The following is a 24,847-nucleotide window of genomic DNA, read 5'->3' as shown; positions in this document are numbered from 1 at the left end:
GAGGAGAGGAGAAAGGATTAAAACAGTGTGGCTGTGTTGCACACAGCAGCTTAGAGGATGTGATGCTGATTTACACTAGCTGAGAATCTGGCATCCAGTGCATTTGGGAAAGAAAATGTACAATGGCATTAAAACCCACCAAATTTATTCTTTACTATATCAGCTTGGTGCTTTAATGCCACTCCAGCGGACCAGGAAAGGATAGTTCCATTTTAACATTTTATAGCTTCTTCAAGAAAAATAAGCAACACGGAAAATTAGCAGCCAGAAATCAAACAAAGCAGCTGAATTGCAGGGCTTTAATTTCTCTTAGTGATGCATTTCTGGAAAACAGGTTTTTTTTACTGGTCATGGAAATTGAATCATATATTTGATGGTTTGTATTCTGCTTTTGTTGTCTACTCTTCATTTTTTGGCTTCATATTATTTAATTTCTGCTAGTGTTATTTCTGAAGAGAACAGAATGAACTGAGGGCCTCACACCTACATATCCAGGTCTTTTATCAGTGTTTTTTAATGACTAGTACTCTGCTATAAGCCTTCTAAATTTAAAATTGTCAGTTCCCTCCCCAGTCCTGGATGCATGTACATATACAAATATATATATACGTCTGTATATACATAAATGTATATATATGAGAAATTCTTTGGCACTGGTTAAGGATGAGACCAGTAGGATTGTTTACAGAAGGCGTTCTAACCCTTTATGGGTTTAATAAGGAAAGTTTTCATTTGTAGAAGATGGAAGTGATGGAAAGTTGTGTTTTCTTTAAACATCTAGAATTTAGTAGAACTCCAGTTCTCTCTAGTAGCTTCAGTAGAGTCATCAAAAAACTAGAATATTTTATTCTCTTAAGGCCAGCCTTAGGCATTTTCTGTGAGGGATGAGCATGACTACTTGGTGATTTTCTCAGCAGCTTTCAAGATGGAATATGAGTAGAAAAGCCCTTTGGATTTCCAGAAACCCATACAGATGAAATTGCTCATCTGACTTCACTTCTGCCCTAGATTTCAGATAATTTGGACAACTATCATGATTTTCACCCCTTACTAAAAAAGCTAGTTAGGTCTTTTTCTATCACTTACTCACTGTTGTCATACCGAGTAGTTCACCAACTTTGGAGCAGTAGAACAAATTAGGAAAATGCCATTATTTTCTACTTTGTAAGTGAGGAACCAAGGTACTGAGAAATAAAAAGCTTAAAAAAGATCTTCATCAAGATCTACAGGATGTTGAGACAGCGTCGAATGCGGACATTGAGATATGCAGGGTTGAACTGCTGAAAATACTGCGATTGAACTTCCAGGATTTCTAACTGCAGTGAATTAGCAAAGGCATATTATAAAATGTTTTCCATATATCATGGGGAATCCTAAACTCTGTGTCAGTGGAGCACTGACTGAAATAAGAAAGTCCCAGACATGTGTGCAACTGTTTTCCAATGCCTTGTGATTGACTTTGTTGTGAAAACAAAATTGTGCATGTGGCAGTCTATTGCTCTGCTTTATCACATGTAAGGCAGATGGAACAGGATATTAACTGTTATTTTAACTGTCTTTTTTATCAAAGCTAAGGTAATAATTTACTTGCAGGTGGGAGGAAGAAGCGACACATGGAGGGCATGTCCTGCTCTTGTACTCATGGTTTCCTCTCTTTTCCTTTGCAGTGAGTATGTTCTTGAACACATTAACCCCCAAGTTCTATGTTGCCCTGACAGGCACATCCTCATTAATCTCAGGACTTATTTTGGTAAGTACTACATCTATTAATATCAGATTAATAATTTTTTTTTTTTATATCCAGAATTGTATTTCAGACTTCATGCAGATTAATAGGTATCTTTTTTGCTTCTGTAAGTTTACAGTTCTGCAGCATATAAAATTTGTCTTTATTTGTATGTCTCTTTCTGTGGAAATGAAAACGAAAAAAAAAGTGTTTCAGTGCTGTATCTTTGAAGATAAAAAAAGTCTTGAAGAACAATGTGACTCACTAACAACCCTACAGTAATTCTTAATGAGTGTTTGCAAATTAAGTGCTTTCCTTGACAAGTACTACTGAAATGAAAAAGGCCAATAAAAGGAAGAGGAGGAAAGGTACCAACTATCTCAGTGCAGCATGGTCCTTTCTGAAAGATACAGCAGGACTTACTAGAGAAACACCAGTTCTGGTGCCAGGATTCCAAGGGATAATTATTTCAGATCTTCACTTCTAGAATCTTTCCCAGTACATAGCTGCCTATTTGCTTAAATGTCAGTATTTTTAAACCATTTAAAAACCCTCCTCCCATATGTAATTCTTGAGGGCTTCTTTATGCAAATTGATGCAGTGGAGTGAATCATAATACCATCACAATGCAGGAGTCCAAAGCAGAGCATTTTCTCTGAATTTTATTAATATCTTCATAGAAACAAATGGAGATTAAAAATATAGGAATTAACATGGTGTACATATGTGTATGTGGTCTCTTTTTGTTTCTTCAGTGCTGAGAGCTGGCTTACTGCTTACACAAATGAATAGTATAGCATAACACAGAACAGATCAGAATGATCCTCTAGTCCAGCTGCCTGATGACTTCAGGGCTGACCAAAAGTTAAAACATGTTATTGAGGCCATTCTGCAAATACCTCCTAAGCACTGACAGGCTTGGGGCATCCACCACCTCTCAAGGAATCCTGTGTTTGACCACTTTCTCAGTGAAGATATTCTTCCTAATGTTCAGTCTTATCCTCCCATCACAGCTTTGAACCATTCCCATGAGACCTGTCTCTAGATGGCCAGAAGAAGTGATCAGCCCCTCCCTCTCCACTTCCATTCCTCAGGGAATGGCTGCCTTTGTTTCAGTCTTGTTTTTTCAAGTTATACACTTTTAAAATCTGCTGGATGCAAGCTGTAGACACTCACCACACCAAACTAGGCATGTAACTAGGGGACCAGTGAGACCAAGTGTCAGCTATTGTAGTGATAAGTGGAAAGAGGAGTGAGAGAGAAACATGGCTAGAGGCTGGTTCACATCACCCCAGATCTACTAATCTCAGAGAAACCTGAAAGCAGCTAGGATCCTAAAAGAACACTATCAGTTTGGTTTGGGAAATCTGCACCTCTCACTTCCACATTGCCTGTAGCCAATGTAGATAAACAAATGGCATCCTTGACTGCTTAATGCCTGTGAGACTCTCATCACTTAGATGACTTCAGGTAAAGGAGCAGGTGCTGCTCCTGTGCAGCAGCACTGCTGCTGTGCCTTGCTCTGAGTTTCCTCATAGTGGAAGGCAATTACCTAATGTTTGCACCTTGGGCATTCATCAGTCTTGTATGGATTGAGCCCCAAAGCACTCAGCGGAGCTCCAGAGAGATCAACAGAACTTTCAGAGTATGAGCAAGAGCCAGACCTGTAAGACTTGGATTCAGTTCAGCAGAACTCACTCCAATGCACAGGAGGAAAATAATGTTAGATGCAGCATTGTCACTCAGAAAGAAGAAAATGCTGGGCACCACCACCAAGATGAGAAGGATTGAGAGAGATAACATGAGTTTCACAGACACAGTTCTGTATTTGTTGCTACAGGCTGAAGAGAGCAGGAGGAGGTGGCAAGACAAAGACAGTTTATTTTTTGCCCTATTGAATTACATTACAGAATCAAACAGGCATAAAAACTTTGAAGAGTGACTAATTTATGTGGAACTAAATTCATCATTGTAAATGTAGGTACATTTTATACTGTACTCATAAAGGCAATTTCTGAGGAATGAGCTCAGCAGGCAACTTGTGAGCAAGAAATTTTTAACTGCTGTATTTTGATGGGAAGTACAAGAAGGAAGTGGCAAGAAGTACTCAAGACTATGATATGGAGGAAGGGCAAAAGGACACCAATAGAATCATTTCACAAAGAAATCAGATTGAGCCTTAATCAAAAGAAGCCACTTAGTATTACATGAGAAAGTCCATTATGAACAAGTTGAAAAAACACAGGTGATGGAGGTGTAGACACAGAAATCAGACTGAAAGCCTTTTTTGTTTGTTTGGTTTTTGTATCTTCAGTACTGCTATCAGTGCTGTTCATATGGCACCTTCCTAAATGTGATAAACATATATAGGCCAGACAGGTAACAGCCAGGAACCCTGGATTGTGGGGACCGCTGTCAGTGGTGAGACAAACATGTTTTCTGTAGATTTGATAATGGCAAAAGAACAAAGCAGATGTGGTCGTGAAAAGAAGAAACTGCAAGTAGACCAGATCACATATAGAAAAGGCAACTGATTAAGTTCTAGTGAGGTAGTGCTAGCTTGTCATTAGCCCAAGTGTGCTTCAGATTAAATATTCCCTAATCTTGCTGTTTACCAGTGGCCCAGTTTTACGTGCTGTTTACCATGACCAGTAACATGGTGAATTGCCTGCAATGCCACACACTTACATCAGACTACACAGCATCATCAGTTCTAAAGGATTCTTAGTCCTGTTAATGGTATAAAGTGAAGTTCTTACATAAAATAAAAATTGTCTTGTCAAAGCTACATCACTGGGGTATTTCTTAGGCTAGATTTACTATTATTGCTTGGAATTTTCCACCATATGGGCTGGCAGATTTCATTCTATTATCAGTTGGCTCCAGTTCCTAATCAGAAGGAGAAATCACAGCACCACAGGTTATGAAACAATGGAAAATTCCATCATTTCAGAAGTGTGGTAACTGATGGGAAAGTGATTGCTTTTCCTAACTCATGTTTGGGTCATGAAACAATGACTGCAGAGTTCAGCTTTGGGCAATTGAATGCTACATTACTCCTTTGCAAAACACTACACTCCTCTCTTATTTTTTCTCATACTTTGTTTTAATTCTTTAGGTAAAATTCTGGCCTCACTGCAGGCAATGTGACTTAATTAAAGCAAGGATTTCAGACCTTTTTTCTTATAAGTCAGAACTGTGCAGAACATACTTTTCTATCTCAGGCATTTTCCTTAACAATTACTTGACTACAGCACATAGTTAAAAATTAACAATTAGGCATATATTTACTTCATCCACGTGCTGTTGGAAGCATCAAAAATAAGAAGATTTAGTCCACAGTTGCATTAGAAGTACTGTATTGGAAACTTGGTTCCACCACAGTTACTTTTGCTCCAGTAAAATACAGTGTGCTGTCTCTCAGAATACAATGAACTGCATTGTATTCAGTGTCTGGGAGGCTGAGGTTTTCCACAGGTAGGGTAATAAAACTGTCACAAAACACACCTGACATCCAGTAAATGCTGTGAACTAGAACTATGCAAATGCCACTGAGGTTTCTAAATAAAGCCACATATTTAACATACAGTTATCACCAAAGCTGCTCAGCAAGCATGTGAGGCACTTGCAAAGAGATTGATAGTCTCAGTTCTAACAAAGCACAGGTAGAAGCGAACCTCCGACTTAAATCTCCACAAGAATTCCTCATTATTCTATTTCCAGGCTTGGGAGAGTAGTAAGTGTCTTCTGCTACACAATGAAGAACATTCTGCAATGAACAAATACCAGGTCTTTCAGATGCAAGAATTAGCCAGCCTGCAGAGATAGAGCATGACTAGACACTGCCTAGCAGTGAGCAGCTAGGCTGTTTGCTGATACCTAAGTACGTAGCATGCTGTCAGTCACAGCCTTTTGTAGCCAATGGTACCAGTACAGGAAGTGTGAGGGAGAACCTGAGTAACACAGGACTTATTTTCTGTAGATACTAATTGTTTTACTACCTTTGTGTAGTCTGCTGCAGAGAGCCAGAAAGGTGGCTGAGTTCTGGGTGCTGCCACAGGCTCTGGGAAAGTCTGACAGTTGTGCAGGGACAGTCTTCAAGGACTGAAAAGCAATACATGGTAGCCATTCAAAGTTTCTGCGCTGCTCAGAGAAGACTCAAGGTCAGGAAGGGCAGAATCATTGTAAGGAGTTCCTAAGTGTGGGATCTCAGCCTCTCAGAACTGGGGTGCAGGGTGAACGAGACCACCCCTGGGGGGCTTGGGAGTCCTGGAATGTTGCCAGAAATGTCTGGTGGCTGGACTTTGATCCCACAGGGGAGATGACATCAGTATGAGGACAGGAGGATTTCACTGGGGTGAATGGTGAAGGGAGAAGTTAATTGAAGTGTGAGATACAGGGTTTAAGATCTCTGTACAGGGGGGTCTAGAGAGGTAAGATGGAGGAATTGGGGCGTGCCCTTCTCCTTCTTCTTCTTCCTCTAGGCCTCCATCTTCTGTGGTGGAGTTGGCACTCTGGGATTGGACCTTACTAGGGGAACACTGGTTAATAAGGGTAGAGGGTATTGGAGAAAAATGATAAATGTTGTATACGTAACTCCGGGTATAAAGATAGGTGGCCGCCCCAGGGGCTCTCAGTGTGTGTGCCCATGGCTGACTGCTGAGCAGAACTCTGTCAGGCCAAGAGAAAATCTTTTAGATAAGCAATTAATAAACACCGAGACCGAGAAAAAATCTGAAGTTTCTTCTCGTCCTTTGGAACGCGGGCGACCCAAGGCCATCTTGGGCTTTTCCCAGACCATCTAAACAGCCCCAAAATCCGACACCTAAGAAACTGGAAACGCTTGCCAAGGAGCAGATGAGAGAGGAAGGGTCTATTGGAAGGCAGGCTGTAACCCAGTCCACAGACAAGAAAATGCTGGCAAAACTAGGTGGGATCTACACAGTGTTGAGAGAAGTAACACACTTAATCCAGGCAATATGTTATTTTCTTTTGAGTTTCTGTATATCCAGAGGTGGATCAAGTAAATAGCTATTAATTCTGAATACACTGCCCACTAGCTCTGCATGTATATTCTCCTGCTAACTCTTTGAGATAAGACAAATGGAGGTTCAGTAACCAGGAGCAGTCTAAGAGGATGCTGAGTGGGTATATTTAATTTAGAAAGAAAGGGGATGCTTATCCTTCAAGGCTGTCATCAAGGACACTCAGCATGGTCAGAAGCATGGAGGATCAGGAGTCACTGCCTACCCCTAGCAGCTGAATAAAACAGACCAGCAGCTTGCTTTGTTGGAAGGCAAGAAGCATTGTATAGTCACATTCATATGGGTAAAGACTCTTGCTTCCAAAACATGGATGACCTTTTCCATAGTGTCTACTGGAAACAGCCCCTGGGCTGTAATACACCTGGAACATTTGCAGTCATTGCCTGGGAGAGTTGACACAGGCCAGGTAGTGTGCCAGCAAACAAACAGCATGGATTATTTGAGCCAAGCCTGTGTTGTGGTCCCTTTTATTTATAAAATAGCCTTAACCATGGAACCAAGTCTTGCCAGCACTCTCTTCCTCCAGAGAGTAAGTTTCCTTTAAATCCATTAGATTGGTTAAAGAGTACTCCAGATCTACCCATCTGAGACCTGAAAGTCTCATTACAAGACTGAAAGAGAAATCTGAGCCGTGGAAGATGCCGGCAAATTAAATCCTTTAGTGCTTCTGTTGAAGACTCCATACACGTACACTAGGAGGGGATGACAGGGTGTTTGCTCTAAGAGAGGATGTCTGTCTCAGAAATGAGAAGCAGAAAAGCATAATTCAAATCATGGAGACACATTGCTCCTTGGTCCAGTGCAAACCACCACCAAAACCATCCCTTGTGAATTAATGCATACATAATGGAATATCTGTACTGAAAAACTGTGCAGGAAGATCAGATCTGATAGCCAAGTGATGTGGAATAGATTTGTTGCTACAGAGCTAAATAAAATTATCTGGGATTGTTTGTATGTGAGAGCAGAGATAAGAAAGAGGATGACTATAACATTTTCATTGCACAAGGGAAGAGAAGTGCAATGAAATTACATTTAAGAAGACACCGTTTCCAAAATCAAATACTCTCACATTAAGCAATACCTATACCAGATTAAAAAAATAAAAATTCTAAATTGCACTTAATGCACAAAGCTGGAAATGTTCAGAACAGGGTTGTAACTTGGCCCTTGGGAACATTATGGTCCCAAAAATCCCTTGAGAGTTTGGAGATGTTTTACCCTGTTTCAATTTGAAAGCACAGGCACCAGCTAGAAAGACCCCCAAGCAGTTTGCCACTTCTGTGAAGGGGAGATCTCTGAAGATGAGCTCCCATCTCACTGTATGTGTATGACAGAAATGAGGTGGTTTTTTCTTTCAGAGGTGGTGCAGGAATTACCCTTCTGATAAATTTCCTCTCTACTCCAGATCTCTGTCAGTGAGTAATTAATTCTTATAGTAATTTATTCTATCAGATGATCTCTCATCTGCTGAACTGTCAAAAGATTGACATGTTGACTTCACATGGCTTTCAAACTAGATGATGCAGTTAGAAGTCAAATTTGATTTATAGAAATCAGGTTTCAAACCAGATGATGCTAAGATGCAGAAATTCTCTAAAAATAATTTATTGTTTTGACTTAAGTACCAAATTACAGATTTTACCTCTTCATACACGCTGAACAAATCACTCCAAGCAAAGGCTTGTGATGATGATGATGATGATTTATGGCTTTAATTTCTAAGAGGTGGTATGGATTGATATCTGGCTGATGTTTCCTGGCATTGGATTCACTCAACATAGCAAATATTTTTCAAAGCTGCCCTAAATAATTTATGAGCTTTAATGCCATTTAAAAAAATAATTAATGTATTTTTAAGTCTAAGGAGGCAGACTTACAGCTGTGTCACATGTTTGAGCAAGCTTCTGCCAGTCAGCTGAACTGTAGCAGAGACCACATTTATGTATATGTACTTTCTTTGTGATTGTCCCCTCAGTTTCATTGAAATTCAGTGTGACAGCTTCCCAGCTGGTATACATTTGTGCAGGACAAGTGGGCTCAAGTGTGCTTTTGTGCTGCTCACTCCTTCTCTGGGTTTAGTGACCTCATCTGAAAGCTGATCATGATTAACCTAATGAGCGGGAATTTATTAGCACATTTTGCAAAACCTTTTTTATTTCCTCTCTTAGAGAAAGTACAAAGCTTGTTAGATATGGTCTGAGTTTTGTACAGCCAGTCTGGCAGCTGTACCTGAGTCCCTGACTTAGGCTATAGTGAAATTCTTCCTGAGTGTCCCTTGCCTCAGTGCAGGACTATAATCCTTCATTCCTAGCACACTCTCCCTCTGAGGCTTTGGACAGGTAGAACTGTGGCTTTTGTGCCTTGCTTTGTTCCAAGGTTTTCAAAGACAGAACAGAAACATGTTCACAGCAGATCTATGACTGTGTCTTATGCTGTAGCCTTTCTCTTAAAGTCAGCCACATGCTTATGATGCTCTCTTAAATCATAAGACATAAACTTTAACCCCTTTAAAAAGTGTGGTGTGCCTAAGAGCATGAGAACAGCTAAAAGCAAAGCTGACACACCTGTGCCAGTTCCCTGTCCACCATGTCCAGCATTCAGAGGCAGTGATGCATGCTAGGGGAAGCCTATCAGCAGTGTGGAACAAGTGTTCAGTGACACTGCATCAGCATTCTGTCCTTGGCACTTGGCATTCCCACCTGGCTGCTGCTGCAGGCACATGCCAGTGGAACCAGTGACAAATGCACCTCAGACTCTGTGTAAGGAGGAACTGTCCAGGTTGTGTGGGTTTTTGGTGACTTGGCTGGGAAAGAGTTCACAAAGACCTGAATATGTTAATGCTCTGGTTTCTCTGTGACCATCTGTTTATCTTCTCACATGCTATGTATTCACATAGTCCTTCTGTCTTCTTCCCATCAGACTGCTCCACTCTTTCTTGTTGATGTCTCCCAGAAATGCCATTAGATTATTTTGGGAAGTGATCTCCAGAGCTGCCACACAATCTTGTGTGAACTCATCTCAAGTAGCCACCCTTGAGATGAGTTCACATATTCACACATTCATTCCCTTTCACTCCTGTGCAGATAGAGTCCTTCCATATGAATCCTCTAGATGCTTTAACAACACCTTTAAATCCAGGGGAAGCCTCAGTGCAGAATGTATTGGGAGCATCTTTTGGAGAGAAACATTTTCCCTCTATGTCAGAAATTTTATCTCCCACTTCTTTAAAAAAGGGGTTGGGGTAAAAATTATGTCTTGTCTACAGACAGTCCAATCTCATGGACACAGAAGTAATTTCAGCTATATAAAGACAATCAAGAGAACTGAAAAATTAAAAAAAAAAAAAATTGAAGAAGGAAGTATGTGAAGCCTGGCCTGAACTTTTCTGGAGCAGGCAAACCCCAAAGAGGCCTTCCAGAGCCTGCTATTGACTGACCCACCAAAACCTGCCAAGCAGCACACTGATGGTGACAAAGATGTGAACACAACCCTTTCTCTTATTGTTGTTTGTGCCTAGTAGGAAGAGATTTTATCAAAGCTTTCAGGACTGGTGTAGCACATGGAGATACTGAGGAAAATGGAAGGGCAGAAACTGTTTGTTCCCAATTTTTAGTGCAATCGGTATTGCAAAATCCTGCCAAATTTCTCAAAATTCCTTAGATTTGCTTTTGTTTCCTGTGCTATGTAAATGTTTGGGTGATGATTCAAGTGCAACTTCTCTATTCATTATAAGCATGTGTTTCTTTACAATTTTTACAGTCTAAACTTTTTCCATATTTTTATGAATTATTCTTCATTTTCAGGTTTATGTGGTTTCCTGAAATATGTGTTTTCTTACTGAGTAATATATTTTTTGGTGAAAATACCACAGATACATGTTTATGTGTATAATTCCAATTACAAGGCTGTGAAATTATTTCCCAAATAGCGTTCTGTAAATAATATTTTTTTCTGATTTGCTAGCTCAACTAAATGCCTGAAAATAAAATTAATTCGGAGTCAGCCCAATTTTGCCAAACAAAATAAAACACAGTTCAGCTAAGGGGTGGAAAATCCTAAAAGGAATAGGATTCAGCTGCCTAGAGTTTGTTTGGCATTTTTAACTTTTTAAAATTAAACTAATTGGAAATTAAACTCATTTCAAATTAAATTCTGTGGAAGCATGTACTGGGGAAACAAGCAAGCCTGCTTTTGCTCCCATTGCCTGGCCTGCAGAGGGAGTTGAGGCAAGGCGAGGCAGGCTCTCCCCTGGCTGCAGCATCCATCCTATCGGCGGGGCTGCCATCGGGCCCAGTGGGGGCTTGCGGGGAGAGCTGTATTATAGACGTAAATTTAAAGAAACAGGCCTAACAGCTGAAATAATTTGAGGTTATAGAGGTTATTTGGGTTAAAAAAAATTTAAAAAAAGAGCAACCAAAAAAAAAAACCAACCCAAAAAACATTGCGTTGACATGATTCGAGATTTTCCTCCTAAACTTGGGTCACATTTAACTTCTCCGTGTGCTCGGGCAGGGAGGCCGCGGGGAGGACGCCGCGGGACGGCCGGGGCTGCGTCCTCGCCTGCCGGGCTGCGGCGCAACGCTGAGGGGAGGAGCGGGCGGCGGAGCGGGCTGGAATCGGGGCTCGGGGCGGGCGGAGGAGCGGGCTGCAGTCGGGGCGGAGGCCGGCGGCCCTGACGGCGTGTGTGTGCCTTGCAGATCTTCGAGTGGTGGTACTTCCGCAAGTACGGCACCTCCTTCATCGAGCAGGTCTCGGTGAGCCACCTGCGCCCCCTGCTGGGCGGGGTGGACAACAGCGCGCCCAGCGCCGCCAGCGCCGCGGGCGGGGACGCGGACTCGAACCGCCAGAGCGTCTCAGGTGAGCGGCGCCGGCCCGGCCCGGGCTCCTGCTGCCCGGGGAATGGCACTGCTGCCTCCTCGGTAGCTGCTGATTGCATCCTTCCGAACTCACGGAAGGGTGGTGTGGTGTTCAGGCTGCCTGGTTAATGCATGTGTTTTCTCCGTGTTGAGAAACCCCTGCGAAATAGCCCGTGCTCTTTCTGCAGTGTCCTTTGTCCAGTGGAGGGGCTGCGAAGATGATTAAGGGGATGGAGCATCTCTTACGGGGAAAGGCTGAGGGAGCTGGGCCTGTTCAGCCTGGAGAAGAGACAATGCGGGGAGGCCTTACCCATGTCGGTGTGAAGAGAGGGTGTCAAAGGGATGGAGCTCGGTGGTGCCGAGCTGTAGGACAAAGGGCAATGGGCAGAAACTGGTGCACGGGAAGTTCCACGTGAATATAGGAAAGAACTTCTGTATTGTGCAGGTGACCAAGCACTGGAACAGGTTGCCCAGAGAGGCTGTGGAGTCTCCTTCCCTGGAGATACTCTAGCACCATCTGAATGCAATCCTGTGCCATGTTGAGGTCAGCCACTTTGGTGCCTTCCAACTCAACCAGTTATCTGGTTCTGTTACTCTAAAGGCTGTATTTTTAGTAAAATCATTTAAAGTAATAGCAAAGTTGTTTAAAAAACAAACAGACAAAGAAGTTAGAAATGTTCATCTGGTTTTGCATCACTTTTTTATAAATAAAAAATAAAAACTTACTTTTTGTAAGTAGTATGTAAACATTTGGATTTCGCCTTAGTAAGTGGAAGCATGGTGGCTTTTAACAGCTTAAGGGCTTGTTATGTTCCTGAGTCTGCTACAGATTTACTTTGTGACTTTGGACAAGTCCTAACATAGTCAGGGTTTTTTAAAAGGCCCTCAGTTTAGGAGGCATGCTTTCAGACATCTGTGGCCTGAGTTTTGCAAGCTCCCAGGCATTCACATCCCCTACAAGTTTCAGTGCAAGGAGTGAAGGCTCTGACCCTAAGTCATTCAGGCCTGAGGCACTTTGAGTCAGGTGCCTGGGCGATGGTCCCAGCCTGCCTAAAATGAATCAGCCCCTCAAGCACTGAAATTTGTGGACTGTAGGAGCCACAGAGGAACCTGTCTCCCTAATTGAGTAACTTGGTTGCCTGGGGATTGAAAAATTAGCCCATGAGTGATGAAAATGCTAGTATGCTATTGCTTCTGGCTTGAGTGGGAGGTACTCACTGTTAATGGCAGGGCAGGAGCATCTGGGTTTGTGCTCCTCATCTGTAAAACAAAGCTTATCTGTCTGTCCTAGCTTGGCTTACAGGCCATAATGTTAGGGATGTGCCCCTAGATTCAACCAGAATTTTATTACATTTATTTCATCTGCAGGCTTTTAGAATATATCAGAATTTACAAGTGAAGAAAAGGGAATGAAAAGAAAAAAAATCACTTATGGAGAAAACATTGTTCCACAGTTGAGCTCCCTATGTCTGTACCTGGCAAATTTTATCTCTGCTCCTCAGTGTGCATGAAAACAGGCAAACAAGAATTAGCTCTGAACTTACATGTTAAATAACAGAGGTGGCTTCACAAAACCTTATTATTTACTGAGCATGTCTACTTGAGGAAGCCTCCATGTAGCACAGCAAATTCAGCTGTTGGCATTCTCATCTGAAGAGAGGCTGTGAATAGCAGCAGTGCACGGTCCAGGATATTAGATTTGGGTGAACTGGCAGAAAGCATGGGATGGCTTGGAACCACCTGTGTGCACTCATCAGTGAGCTCAGTCACACTTCAGCAGCTCAAAATAACTCCTGTCATTTTAAAGCAAAGGCACAGTATTTTAACTAATGAGGTTCACACAAACATCTTGAATTTTCTGATACAAAGAAATAATCAAGGTGTCTTTGCTTTCAGTGCACTGACAATGAGCTGGGACTCTCAGTGTCTCTGGACAGCATGTCTGTATGGATTTATTTTACCCTGTTATTTTATATAGCCTGTTATTTGTGCCTTCAGGTGGCAATAAAAGGCCTTCTTTACTTCCCCTTCTTTTTGCTCAGTTTAGCTTTCCCTGCTAAGTGCCAGAATACTTCATGCTTTGGATGAAGCGTAACCACTTGAATTCAAATAGGATGAACAAAAAGTGTCATTGCAATCAGATAGTCGTTACCCAATCTCATTGGTTGCAAACAGACCAGGTCAAGACACCTGGAACTGAGAAGTCTGATGTTGATTTAATATTTATAATGGTTTGAAAGTCATATCATATAAAAACTGTGGGGTTGAAGCTTGTCAAACAGCCATACTCTGGCTGCACAGCAGAGCACAGCAGAATGTCACTCAAGCACTTGTGCTGAGTAAACCAGTGGAACTTTCTAATATTAGCTGCCTGCTGAAATGGGTACTTCAAATACACTCTTCCCTACAGTCTGCCTGCTCCTGTGTCTGCTCCATGCACTTGCTGGGTAGGCAGCAAACTGAGGGCCCACCTCCTGTTCCACTTGACTGGTTTCTGTGTTGCTGAGGGTCTCCTTCTGTTATTGTGAATAATTGATGCAAAATGGTTACTGTCCGTGCCTCTGTAGCCCCATACTCAGATTTAGGAGCTGTGTCCTTGACAAGAGGAGGACTTGACTTGCTGTTCAGTACTTCTTCTCCTAACAGAACAGGCATAAAGGGAACAGACATATTGTTACCATAAGGATACCCTTCTGATTCAATATTCTACCAGAAAACTGTTGGTTTGATCTCTTCAGAAATCATGTCAGAAAAATTCATAGGGAGAAATCTGCTGGTTATCATTTTTAGTAGAAAGCACCTAGTGAAATGCTGGAGGGCCAGTGCTGCTGGTGAGTTTCTGCAGAGCCCCAAGTGAAGGCTCATCCAGTAGCAGCCCTGAGGTGGAGTGACATCCTGCCTCTCAGTGAGTCCTTGTGCAAATTGTGGGGTTCATTCTGGTCTCACCCTCACTGGAGTGAATTGTCTTTGTTGAAAGTTAAGAGAATAAATCTGGTGTTAAATTAAAGGTAAAACCAGAATCAGGACATCACTGTGTGAGAGGCTGTACAGCTTGGTTATATTTTTTCAATTTTTGCTATAAATTGCGTTGTTGATTTCCATATCTCTTACTTCTTGTGGTGTGAAGAATTAACAATTTTTCCCACAAGGGAAATTTATAAAATGTTTCTAATATTCTGAAACCTTTGGAATGCAATCAACCTTTCTCTGCCAATCAATTTCAGCATCTGCTTCTGTCTTAAGTAAGATCAGCAGATGTTTCCATGGATTTTTACTTCACACACTAAGGAGGAATTAAATTTGGCAACTGTAGCTGAGATTCACAGTGATTCACAGCATTAACTGGACAGTGATGTTTTTCTGGAGAAATAACAAGTCCATAGGGACTGGGTTAATTGCTGTTTTTTCAGTGCAATAACTCAGTGTGATCCCTCCTCAGTTCTGCATTATGGTAAATGTGAGTCCTGGAACTAATCAGTATTATCTTTTCATGTGGCATTTGGGGCTTTGTTAGTGGTTATTTGTCTGGAATGATTGCATTTGTTGACACTAATTTATAATTAAATTATTATTTAAGAAAGGAAGAGCAGTCTGATTACCTTCATCTTGGTGCTCTTGATGGGTTTTTGCATTTGCACCTATAAAAAAAGCCATTTGATAAAGCTCATTGAATGGTAACTGATGTTTTTTATAAACCTCAAGTGCCATTGTAATTTGGGAGAGATTAATTATGTGTGTGTCTGCTTCTTACAGAGTGCAAAGTCTGGCGAAATCCCTTAAATCTGTTCAGAGGAGCTGAATATAATCGGTAGGTGCTACAAAATTAAGTTTTCAGGCATAGTACTGCCTTAAGGAGCTTAACTGTACTTTTCCATTAATCTAACTTAAGAGATGAAAAAAACAAACTGTAGATAAATGCACTTATGTCAGGTTTTTCTGTAATTCATACAATGTTCTTGAATTTAAAAGAATTTAAATTCATGCTGATGAACTTTCTTATTTCTCTAATATTTGCTATTTCTCCAATTTTTGGCAACCTTATAAAAAAGATGGAGTAACCTAAGTGTGTTGTGCCTGGCGCTAATGCAGCATTTCTGTTCAGATCCATTCCAGCAAAAAACCTAATGATTTCCATATAGGTTTCATTGAGTCCTAATGTTTGAATATATCTGTTACCAAGTTCCAGTGTGTACTTTTCAGCATCCTCATTAGCTTAGGCTCAGCTGCCATTGCTCCATCCCAGTGTGGTGAAATGCAATGTATATCGGTTAGAAGATTGGCCAGGTGAACTTACTTGGCTATGCCTATCTCAGAGGCCTGGGATTCTTTTCTGGATTTGTTTTGCCAGTGTGACCTCATTAACCAGAATGTCTCCTTGTTGGCACGTTTGCAGGTACACATGGGTAACAGGAAGAGAACCTTTGACTTACTACGATATGAATCTTTCGGCACAGGACCATCAGACATTCTTTACCTGTGACACAGATCATTTACGGCCTGCAGATGCTAGTAAGAGACCTTGGGAACAATTGCATTAATAATAGATTCATGGCTGATTTAAACTGATGCAAGACAAATGCAGTGAGACATCACCTCTTTCATGTAGATAAGAAAAGGCAAAATTTTGATAATGAATTTATAGAATTCTAGGTCTGAACAAGTATCTATATATGTACATGATCTAATTTGTGTTGCTGTGTTGTTCTGCTGTGTTGCTGGAGTCATTCAAGGTGCCATTTAAAAGTGTAAAGGCTTGTTCCTTTCGTCCTCTTTCTTGCAGTGGCTTCAAACATACACATCTTAATTTGCCTCCAGCTGCAGTGCAGTAGGTTGAGTTACATTATCCAGGTTTCATTTGGTCTACACTGACAGAAGAGAGAGAGCTGATGTAAAATTTGAGACCTGTGTTTGATTCCCTGATGCAGTTAGGTCTGTAAAAATTTGGGAACAGCACATTTACAACTGAATTTGTATAAGCAGCTTTAGTTGTGTTAAGCCGGTGTTGTGAAGTCCATATGCAGACTTTCATTCTACTAAAAATATACAACAATGATTTCAGTCATTAGAATTTGCCTCTGAAGAGATAAATATTTGTCTCTTAGGAAAGGAGAGATACTAACAGTTGGGTGCTCCATTCTGAAGGCATAGTTACATAGGAGAGCATATTGTGGTTTTTTGGCACATGATAAATATGAATCCTATTTTCTGAACTCAGTGGTGTAATTATGAGGTGGTAATATTAGCCTGGAAGTTGTTTCCATTTAGCATTCACATAAATGAACAGCTCAATAAGGAGCTGGAATAAGAACGCCAACTATCCCTTTATTGTTTTGTTCCCTGTGGAATCTACTACATCAAGAGGAGGTAGCTGCTTGTCACCTCTGTACTTGGCAATGCAGACAGCCTGATCTCTCAGCCAGACTTTCTCCTAGAAAAAAGTTTAATTAAATGAAAGAAGAAAAAACACTGAGTATTTGGGACAAAAGCTCCTGTTTGTTATGTGTCTTTTTGAATGATCACTGAGCTATATGAAATGCTCTGTAGTGAGTTAGGCTGAGATCAATTAATTATTTTGTTACAGTGCAGTGGATTCTCCTTGTTAATCCTTTAATAACTGATATTTCTTTCTCTTCCTTTGTTTATTGAATAGTAATGCAAAAAGCCTGGAGAGAGAGAAACCCTCAAGCCCGAATTTCTGCAGCACATGAAGCTTTGGAATTGAATGAGTGAGTGACAACAACATTAACATTTATTTCCTGTCTTTTAAAAAACCATTTGATGATATTTTAAGGCTGGAGGTTTGCTGTAGTAATTTTTAACCACAATTACAGGCCCGTCAAAGGAAGGCCTACAACAGAAGGAAACCAGAACAGCTGCATGTTGTGCTAGCTACCCAGAAGATCCTTAGGGTAGTGATGACAGTGGGAGTCTTCCCATTGATGTCAGCAGGCTTTGGAACAGCATAGAAAAATGCTAATTAATTTACCTCCTGATGAGCATATGAAATATGCATTTAAAGGATGGAGAGTTCCCTTCTGGATTTCTCAGTCATCAAGAACAGAAGCAAGAAAGAAGAAACTCATAAACACATTCTCAAAATACTCATTTCATAATATGAGAGAACATGATGTAATTTGCTGTGACTTTTGGTCCTAGAGTCTGTTATTTATTTTTTTCAATGAAAAGTTAGATTGCTAGCTTCTAGCATTCCATAAACTGGTGCTTTACAGATAATCCTTCATGTGTTTCATCAGGAGAAAAGAAGGAATTTTTTCTTCTTGTATAGTGATTTAACATGCAGCATAAAAGGGAAAAGCAAGCTATAAGCCTGTCCTACTCACATTTCACAGAACTACAGAATGGTTGAGGTTAGCAGAGATTTTTGGAGGTCAGCATGCAACCTCTCCCTTCAAAAAGGGCCACCTACAATGCCTGGCACAGACAACATGTCCAGCAGGCTTTTGAATGTCTCCAAGGAGAGAGACTTGACAACTTCCTTTGACAGCTTGTACCAGTCCTCAGTCACCTTTACAGTAAAAAAAGTGCTTCTGAGATTCAGGGAGAATCTCCTGTGTGGTTTTTTGTGCCCATTGCCTCTGGTCGTTTCACTGGGAACCACTAAAAGGAGCCTGGCATTTTCCTCTTTGCCCCCTCACTGTGGGAATTTACAAACTTTGACAAATTCCCCCCCAAAGCCTTTTCTTTTCCAGACTGAACAGTCCTAGGTCTCTCACACATTTCTCATATGTGAGATGCCCCAGTCCCTAATCACCTTCATTGGACTCTCTGCATGTCCATGTCCCCCTTGTGCTGGGGAGCCCAGAGCTGGACACAGCACATCCACGTGTGACCTCATCAGGGCTGACTAGAGGGTAAGGATCACCTCCCTCAACCTGCTGGAAACACTTCTAGTGCAGCTCTGCTGCAAGGGCACAGTGCTGTTTTGGTTTTTGCTTGGTCTGGGTTGGGTTTTCTTTGTTGTTGTTGTTTTATCTTTACAACTACATTTATAATCTGTTCTTTTTATATGGCAAGTGTTACAGTTCTGTTGATTCTTTTCATAGCTTTACAGTAAGGGATGTGGTTTATATTAAAACAATAGTGCATAAAACTAGTCTTGATTTCCAGAAGGAGTTTTAGGGATGCAGGATTAGTAAGACAGCTGCTTTACTTCCTGGGACAGTTGTCAGTAGGTGTACTCAAAGGCTGAGTGATACAGGTCCTAAAAATGAGAGTCATGGTGTTGTTGACAGAATATTTATTCATTGGAATAGTTCATCAGAAAGGTACATGGAAGTATTTCCTTGCCTCTGTATTTAGTACATCCTTTCCAGTCTGCATGTCTTCATATAGTTTTTACTTCACATACCTTTCTCATGGTTTTTCCTCTGATATTTTTGCAGGTGTGCTACTGCTTATATTCTCTTAGCTGAAGAGGAAGCAACAACAATTGTAGAGGCAGAGAAGCTGTTCAAGCAGGCTCTGAAAGCTGGAGAGGGCTGTTACAGGCGCAGCCAGCAGCTACAGCACCATGGTGCCCAATATGAAGCCCAACACAGTAAGTTTTTTAGGAGGGAGAGAACTTCCAAAGAGTTCTTTGGATTTGGGGTTTTGGGGTTTTTTGTTTTCCCTGTAAGAACTATGCACTCAGTGTTTGACATTGGCTGGAATGTGGTCCTAGAGCCAGACTATTCTGTTTTAGTGTTTTTGCTTGATTCTGTTGCTGAGATGTCAATGCTCAGATTACAGATGTGCCTTTATTTTGTCATGGCAGAAGATGCATAAGCATGTACTTAACAGAAAAGAAAAGGTATCAGAGCCAAAGAGAAATGACATTCAGAAAAAGCTGAACACCCTTTAAGGAAGTTGCCTTTTTGCAAACTGGGCTTATGTTGTGAAAAGGCATGGTGGAAACAGGAGTGAAGTGATGCTTTGCCTGCTTTTTTCCATCACCTCTGGAGTAAATGCTTACACTGTGTTGTTCTGTGTAAAAGTTAATGAGACCCATTAGCCAGTGGGACATTGGAAGTTAGTTGCATTTGTTAAGAAAGGTTGCAGAAACATAAAATTTAAAAAATTGAGTAATAAAGTGCTTTAATTGGAAGTCTAGATTTTTTATTACTTTTCTAAAAAGTTTGAATAAGCAGGTTTATCTGCTGTGCTGTTTATTAGATACTCCTTAAATCTAAGAAAATACATTCCCTGACAGTTAATGACCAAAAAGATAATAAAGCAAGCAGTCAAGGTTACTTCTAGGCTACAGTGGATACCTTAGGCAAAGATAATACAAATTAATTACATAAATACAAGCCCTAGCATACTTTTGGGCATCTTCAGGTTTCTCAGGACCTGATTTCACAGCCTCTGGCCATCCTCCATAATTTGAAGATTACTGATAAAAACTGTACATAGTAAAATTGTCTGTGATCCCTGGTTTCAAATGTGTATGCAAGTCTATACCTGAAAACCCAGTTTTCCCACGGCTTGGGGATAGTATTTAAAACATTTGTTGTTTGTAAAATCATATTTAGGATGATTTGTTCATTTTTGGTGAAAGTAAAAATAGAAAGCAGCTGAGGCCTTGAAGCAATTTTTGAGCTCTAGCAGGCTTATGGTTGTCTATGAAACCTTAATTTGCATACTCAATCCATCTTGAGTGCAACAATTCTATGAAAAGTACACAATAAGTGGTTAGTAAGTACTGTCATGATGTTTTTGTCCAAGGCAACCTGGGAAGGTTTGTGCAGACAGATACAAGTATGGTATTTCTGTAACCTGTGTGTGCTAGGTAGCTTCAGTCATCATCAGATTTGACACCCTTCAGTACTGCAGCAGAGGAAGTAACCATTGAATCACAAAGCTAAGTGCACTGTCACAGAGCAGGGAGGCTGAAAAGTGTCTGCCAGCTCTGACCATGCCTTCAGGAGGGGCCTGATCATCCCACTGTTCTGTAGCACTCAGTCTCCCCTTGAAGATGTCAGTGTGCACCCACAGAAATTAGGGAATCTGCAGCCTCAGATGTTGCCTTGGACACAGGGGCTTCACGTAGAATTCTTTTCATTGTATGCTAGACTTCTTCATGTTTACAAAGGTGGAGAGGAGGGACTGTGGGGGAGGAACATGTGCTGCAGTTCCATGGTTCTGAGAAGTCCTGCATTCCATTTCTGGTCTTCACAGTTAATTCTGGGATGAAGAGTAGGCATTTCATCTTTTAAAGGTGAAATACACTGTAATCTCTTGAACCACAACATGTTGTTTTATATTTCTGTTTCTTCACGTGTTCCACCGCCATCATAAAATATTTTGTTATACCACAAAGAGTAAATAATGACTTTGAGTACCCAACTTGCCCTCTTTCAGAAGGTGATAGCCTTTTAAAAGCAAGGGCAGTTTTATTTTTAAGGTTGCTCATGTTAGGCATCCCAAGTCATTAGTAACCTCAGAGAATTTTGGCCTGAAAAAATATCTTGATTTCATAGTAAGTGGATGCCTTTTGAGCATTCCTGCTCAAACTCCTGAAAAGAAACTTAACCTGAAATGTATACCTCATAGCACATTACACAAACATGTTGAAACAGATGTAACTAATAAATTGTGTATTAAATATATAGGAATCAATAGAGAGATAAGAAATTAGGTAATGCCGAATACAGCTAAAGAAATTCTTCTCTCCTTATTTATTTTTTCCTCTAAAGTGAATCCTTTTGACCTGCTGCCTAATCTATTGAAAATTTTAATCACACCTTTAAAACAATTTGTTAGTACTTGGAATGTTTTCAGCACACATGTTGTTCTTATTATGAAAGGCTTGCAAATGTTAGGAATAGGCTAAAATCTTAACAGAGCACATGCTATACACAAAGATAATTTGTAGCAGGTGTATTACATTTTCATGATTCAGTAATTTTATAGATTATTATCTGTCCATTCATTTCCTGTTGGTCCAGAAACATTTTAAGAGTTCACATTCTAAGTGAATGAGAAGTGAAAGGAGTGAGATTTCTCCAGGAGAATAATTATAACTGCTGTTCAGTTTCTGTCATCTTTGCTGTTAGGGAATCTTCCAGCACACAGGACTGTCATATCTGAAATATGTTAATTTGCCATCCCTAATTAGTGGTGTGAGGAATTTGAAGATGGTAATTGGGTAATGAATAAAGGCTGTAAACAAAAAGTTCAGAGTATACTTTTCTTCTAATCATTAAGAGAAAGATTTTTAGGAGGATGAGGATTTGCTTTAAAATTTCTTTTTGACAAGCATGTACATAATTGTACCTTCAGATGTGCTTATATTTCACAGTGCAAGGCCAATCCAATAAGTACTTGTAGCGCTGTATATCTTGATTATTTCCACTGATTTCAGTTCTATTATGCCACATCTAAATCTTCAGATTTTGGTAACGTTTTATTAAAATTCTTTGAAAGCATTGATGGTAGTAAGAAAAAATTGAAAAAAACCTGTGTTTCCTTTTGTGTTGGAATACTCAATGAACCTTTGTTCTATTTTAATGCTGTTTCTTTTTCCTCTTATACAGGAAGGGACACCAATGTGTTAGTATATATTAAAAGAAGGCTGGCAATGTGTGCAAGGAAGCTGGGAAGGACCAGGGAAGCAGTGAAAATGATGAGAGATGTGAGTTTGGATTTCTTTCACATGTGATATTTACATAATTATAGTATAGAAATTATACATTTTCTTGCAAGTTAGCAACCACTCCTGCTTCAGTCAGCACTGCTGGTATTTCTTTTGTATGTGTAATGTACATAAAGACAAAGTTAAGTGATCATTTATTTATAGGGTTATGAAAGCAAGATCAAATGTCACATGGGTGGTTACTCATGCAGCCTGAACTTCCCATTCTGGTACATGTGCAATGAAGTGCAGTCTTTAATTATTTGATCATGAAGTTAGTAATGTTTTTTTGTCTGAGCCATGTGGTGAATGCTGCTAACTTCATAAGCAGGTCTTAAGTAGTCTGTTTTCTCCTTCAAAGCTGCAGTTTGGCTCTGTGCATTGTTTGTGTCACACTGTGCAGCTCTAGGGTGTTAATTATTCATGCAAAACCTATCACTGAAAAGTCAAACCCCAAGTTATGAATCTGTAATTAATTGAACCCCCTCTGAGATGGAGGCTGACTGTATTGTGTCTTTGTAGGCAGGGGAGCACCAGTGGTAGTTATAAGCTAAAAGCTACAGACTTGAAACACTGAACATAGCTATTTTGGAGATGGCAGAAGGGGCAGCTGTTCACATTAGGCAGTGTATGTGTTTCAAATATGTAAAATGCTCCAGTTTTTCAATGTAGCAGTGAATGCCCAGAATTTCTTTCAGTGATATTGCCAGGATGCAGATTAGGAGCCCAGTTCTTTGAGGAGGTGACTTATATCACCTGAGGTAGCAAGTCTGTGGCAGAAGTAGGAATGGAACCTCTGGGCAAATGATGGTAAAACTCCCAGTTTCCTTTGTTTCTTACCCTTCATATTCCAGCTCCCACAAAAAAATGGAAGAGATGAATCCAGCAAGATGCATAGTTCTGCAAATTGAGATGCAGGTGTTAAATTTTAAATGCACAAAATTAAATCCCAGACTGGAATGAAGCACCTGTAAAGTGTGCTTTAGGCAGCTCAGATGAATACTCCAGGAAGCTGCCTAGTGAAAAGGGAAATTCTTGTTACATGTCAGTGGAAATTTTAATGTAAAAAGGAAAGTGACTTTCTTGGAGCTGAGGCACTTGCATCAGGGGCAGTAGGGCAAGTGTGCTTGCCAGCTTGGAATCCAGGCCTTGACATCTCTTGAAACTGGAGCACTCATAAGCATTTTTTGAAAACACTGAGCAGAGTTCACAATAATAATGGAGGTTCTCATCCTAAGTATCTACAGATGCCAAGTGGTGAGTAACTTTGTTTTCTGACTCTTGCTGGAGCTCTTCAGGCACACAACTCTCAGTCTCCAGAACCACTAGAATCCCAGACAGAGTTGTTGAAAAAGAGCTTGTCAGAAAAACAGCCATTGTACAGCTAGGAGTGTGAGAAAGAGGGATGAGGAAGAAAGACCTGTTTTAGCAGGCTTCTGGTCAGCTGGGAGAAGGTCAATTTCAAAAACATTGCTTTCAGTCCAGCCAGCTCCACTGATGCTTCATGAATTTTGTTACACAAGCACTGTGGGACAAATACTGAAATGTTTCTGGGACAGACATTGGAATTCTAAGTTCTGGCATTAATACACAAGAAAGATAAAATTTTGAATTTCCCCTTCAGATATCACACATCATAATTATGGCAAATTCTGGAGCTTACTATGGGCTGCTAAATGTGTTTTGAGATTTGTAGATAGTGCTGTGGGGAACAGATACTCTGTGAAGCATTCTTCTGCTGATGTCAATATGTATGGATAGCTGTGTATGCAGAGCACTTGGTCTGGGGACTTGGGTGGTCTGTCTAGTCCTAGATTTCTTATGCAAAGTGAGAAACAGAGCTTTGATTAGTGAAGGACTTATTTTTTCACTAGAGATAAAACTGAAATTTATAAGCAAAATAGAAAATTATTGCAATTAAGTACAACGTGGATTTCCAGAGGCAGCAATAACAGGGAGACAGAGTCATCAGCTATTAGACACTTAAAAACAAAAAACACTCTTCAACAGGAATGTTTTGTTAAAATAAAAGGACTGGATGCAAGACAGAGGAGGTATAAAGATGGAATTTCATCTTAGGGAGTTTCAACTCAGATCAATGCATTCTGTGTTTTTCCACATAGAGACGCTGAGCCAAATTCTCAGAACTGAATTAGATACCTTTACAGCTCTTCTTTTTAAGCAAGCAGAGCTGAGAATTAGCAAGTCTGTGGATGAAATATTAAAGCAGCAGTAACTCTAGGTCACAGCTCCAGTATGCTGGGAGCAAAATCAGGGTCAAGTCAGTTTTGCAGATGCTTCTCCCAGACTGGCTTGGAGCTACTTACTTCTGATGAATGCATATCCTCCATTTCTTCATAGAAGACATAAATAGTACACTTATGGAGAGGTTTGAAGAACATGAATCTGTCATTGAAGGTTTCTGTGTGATTGATGAGGAAGGAGATGAATTTATTAATCCTAAAAAGAATATGAAGAATATGTTGGCTGGGGACTGCTGAATCTAACATCAGGGAACACAGGGTGGAGGCCCTGTTTGTGTTTGAAAGATTGAAAACAGGTTTCTCAAGACATGGAACACGAT

The 24,847-nt window shown here is 40.5% G+C and overlaps 1 protein-coding gene across 2 annotated transcripts in view; it reads left to right on the top strand.

Moving 5' to 3' along the window:
• ST7 (suppression of tumorigenicity 7) overlaps positions 1-24,847 on the top strand; it is a 136,322-nt gene that overhangs the window by 74,721 nt on the left and 36,754 nt on the right. For both annotated transcript variants that reach the window (XM_054273745.1, XM_054273755.1), the window contains exons 2-8: positions 1,668-1,750; positions 11,472-11,631; positions 15,384-15,438; positions 16,024-16,139; positions 17,281-17,356; positions 19,034-19,188; positions 22,166-22,263. In XM_054273745.1, coding sequence (XP_054129720.1) covers positions 1,668-1,750; positions 11,472-11,631; positions 15,384-15,438; positions 16,024-16,139; positions 17,281-17,356; positions 19,034-19,188; positions 22,166-22,263 — 743 coding nt within the window. The remainder of the gene's footprint in view (positions 1-1,667; positions 1,751-11,471; positions 11,632-15,383; positions 15,439-16,023; positions 16,140-17,280; positions 17,357-19,033; positions 19,189-22,165; positions 22,264-24,847) is intronic.

This window comes from Melozone crissalis, unplaced genomic scaffold (assembly GCF_028551555.1).
Source record: "Melozone crissalis strain CALT ecotype California unplaced genomic scaffold, PUWL_Pcris_2 ptg000004l_1, whole genome shotgun sequence".
Classification (NCBI taxonomy): domain Eukaryota; kingdom Metazoa; phylum Chordata; class Aves; order Passeriformes; family Passerellidae; genus Melozone; species Melozone crissalis.
Note: the sequence above shows the minus strand (reverse complement) of the source record. Positions and strands in the feature narration are given on the sequence as shown.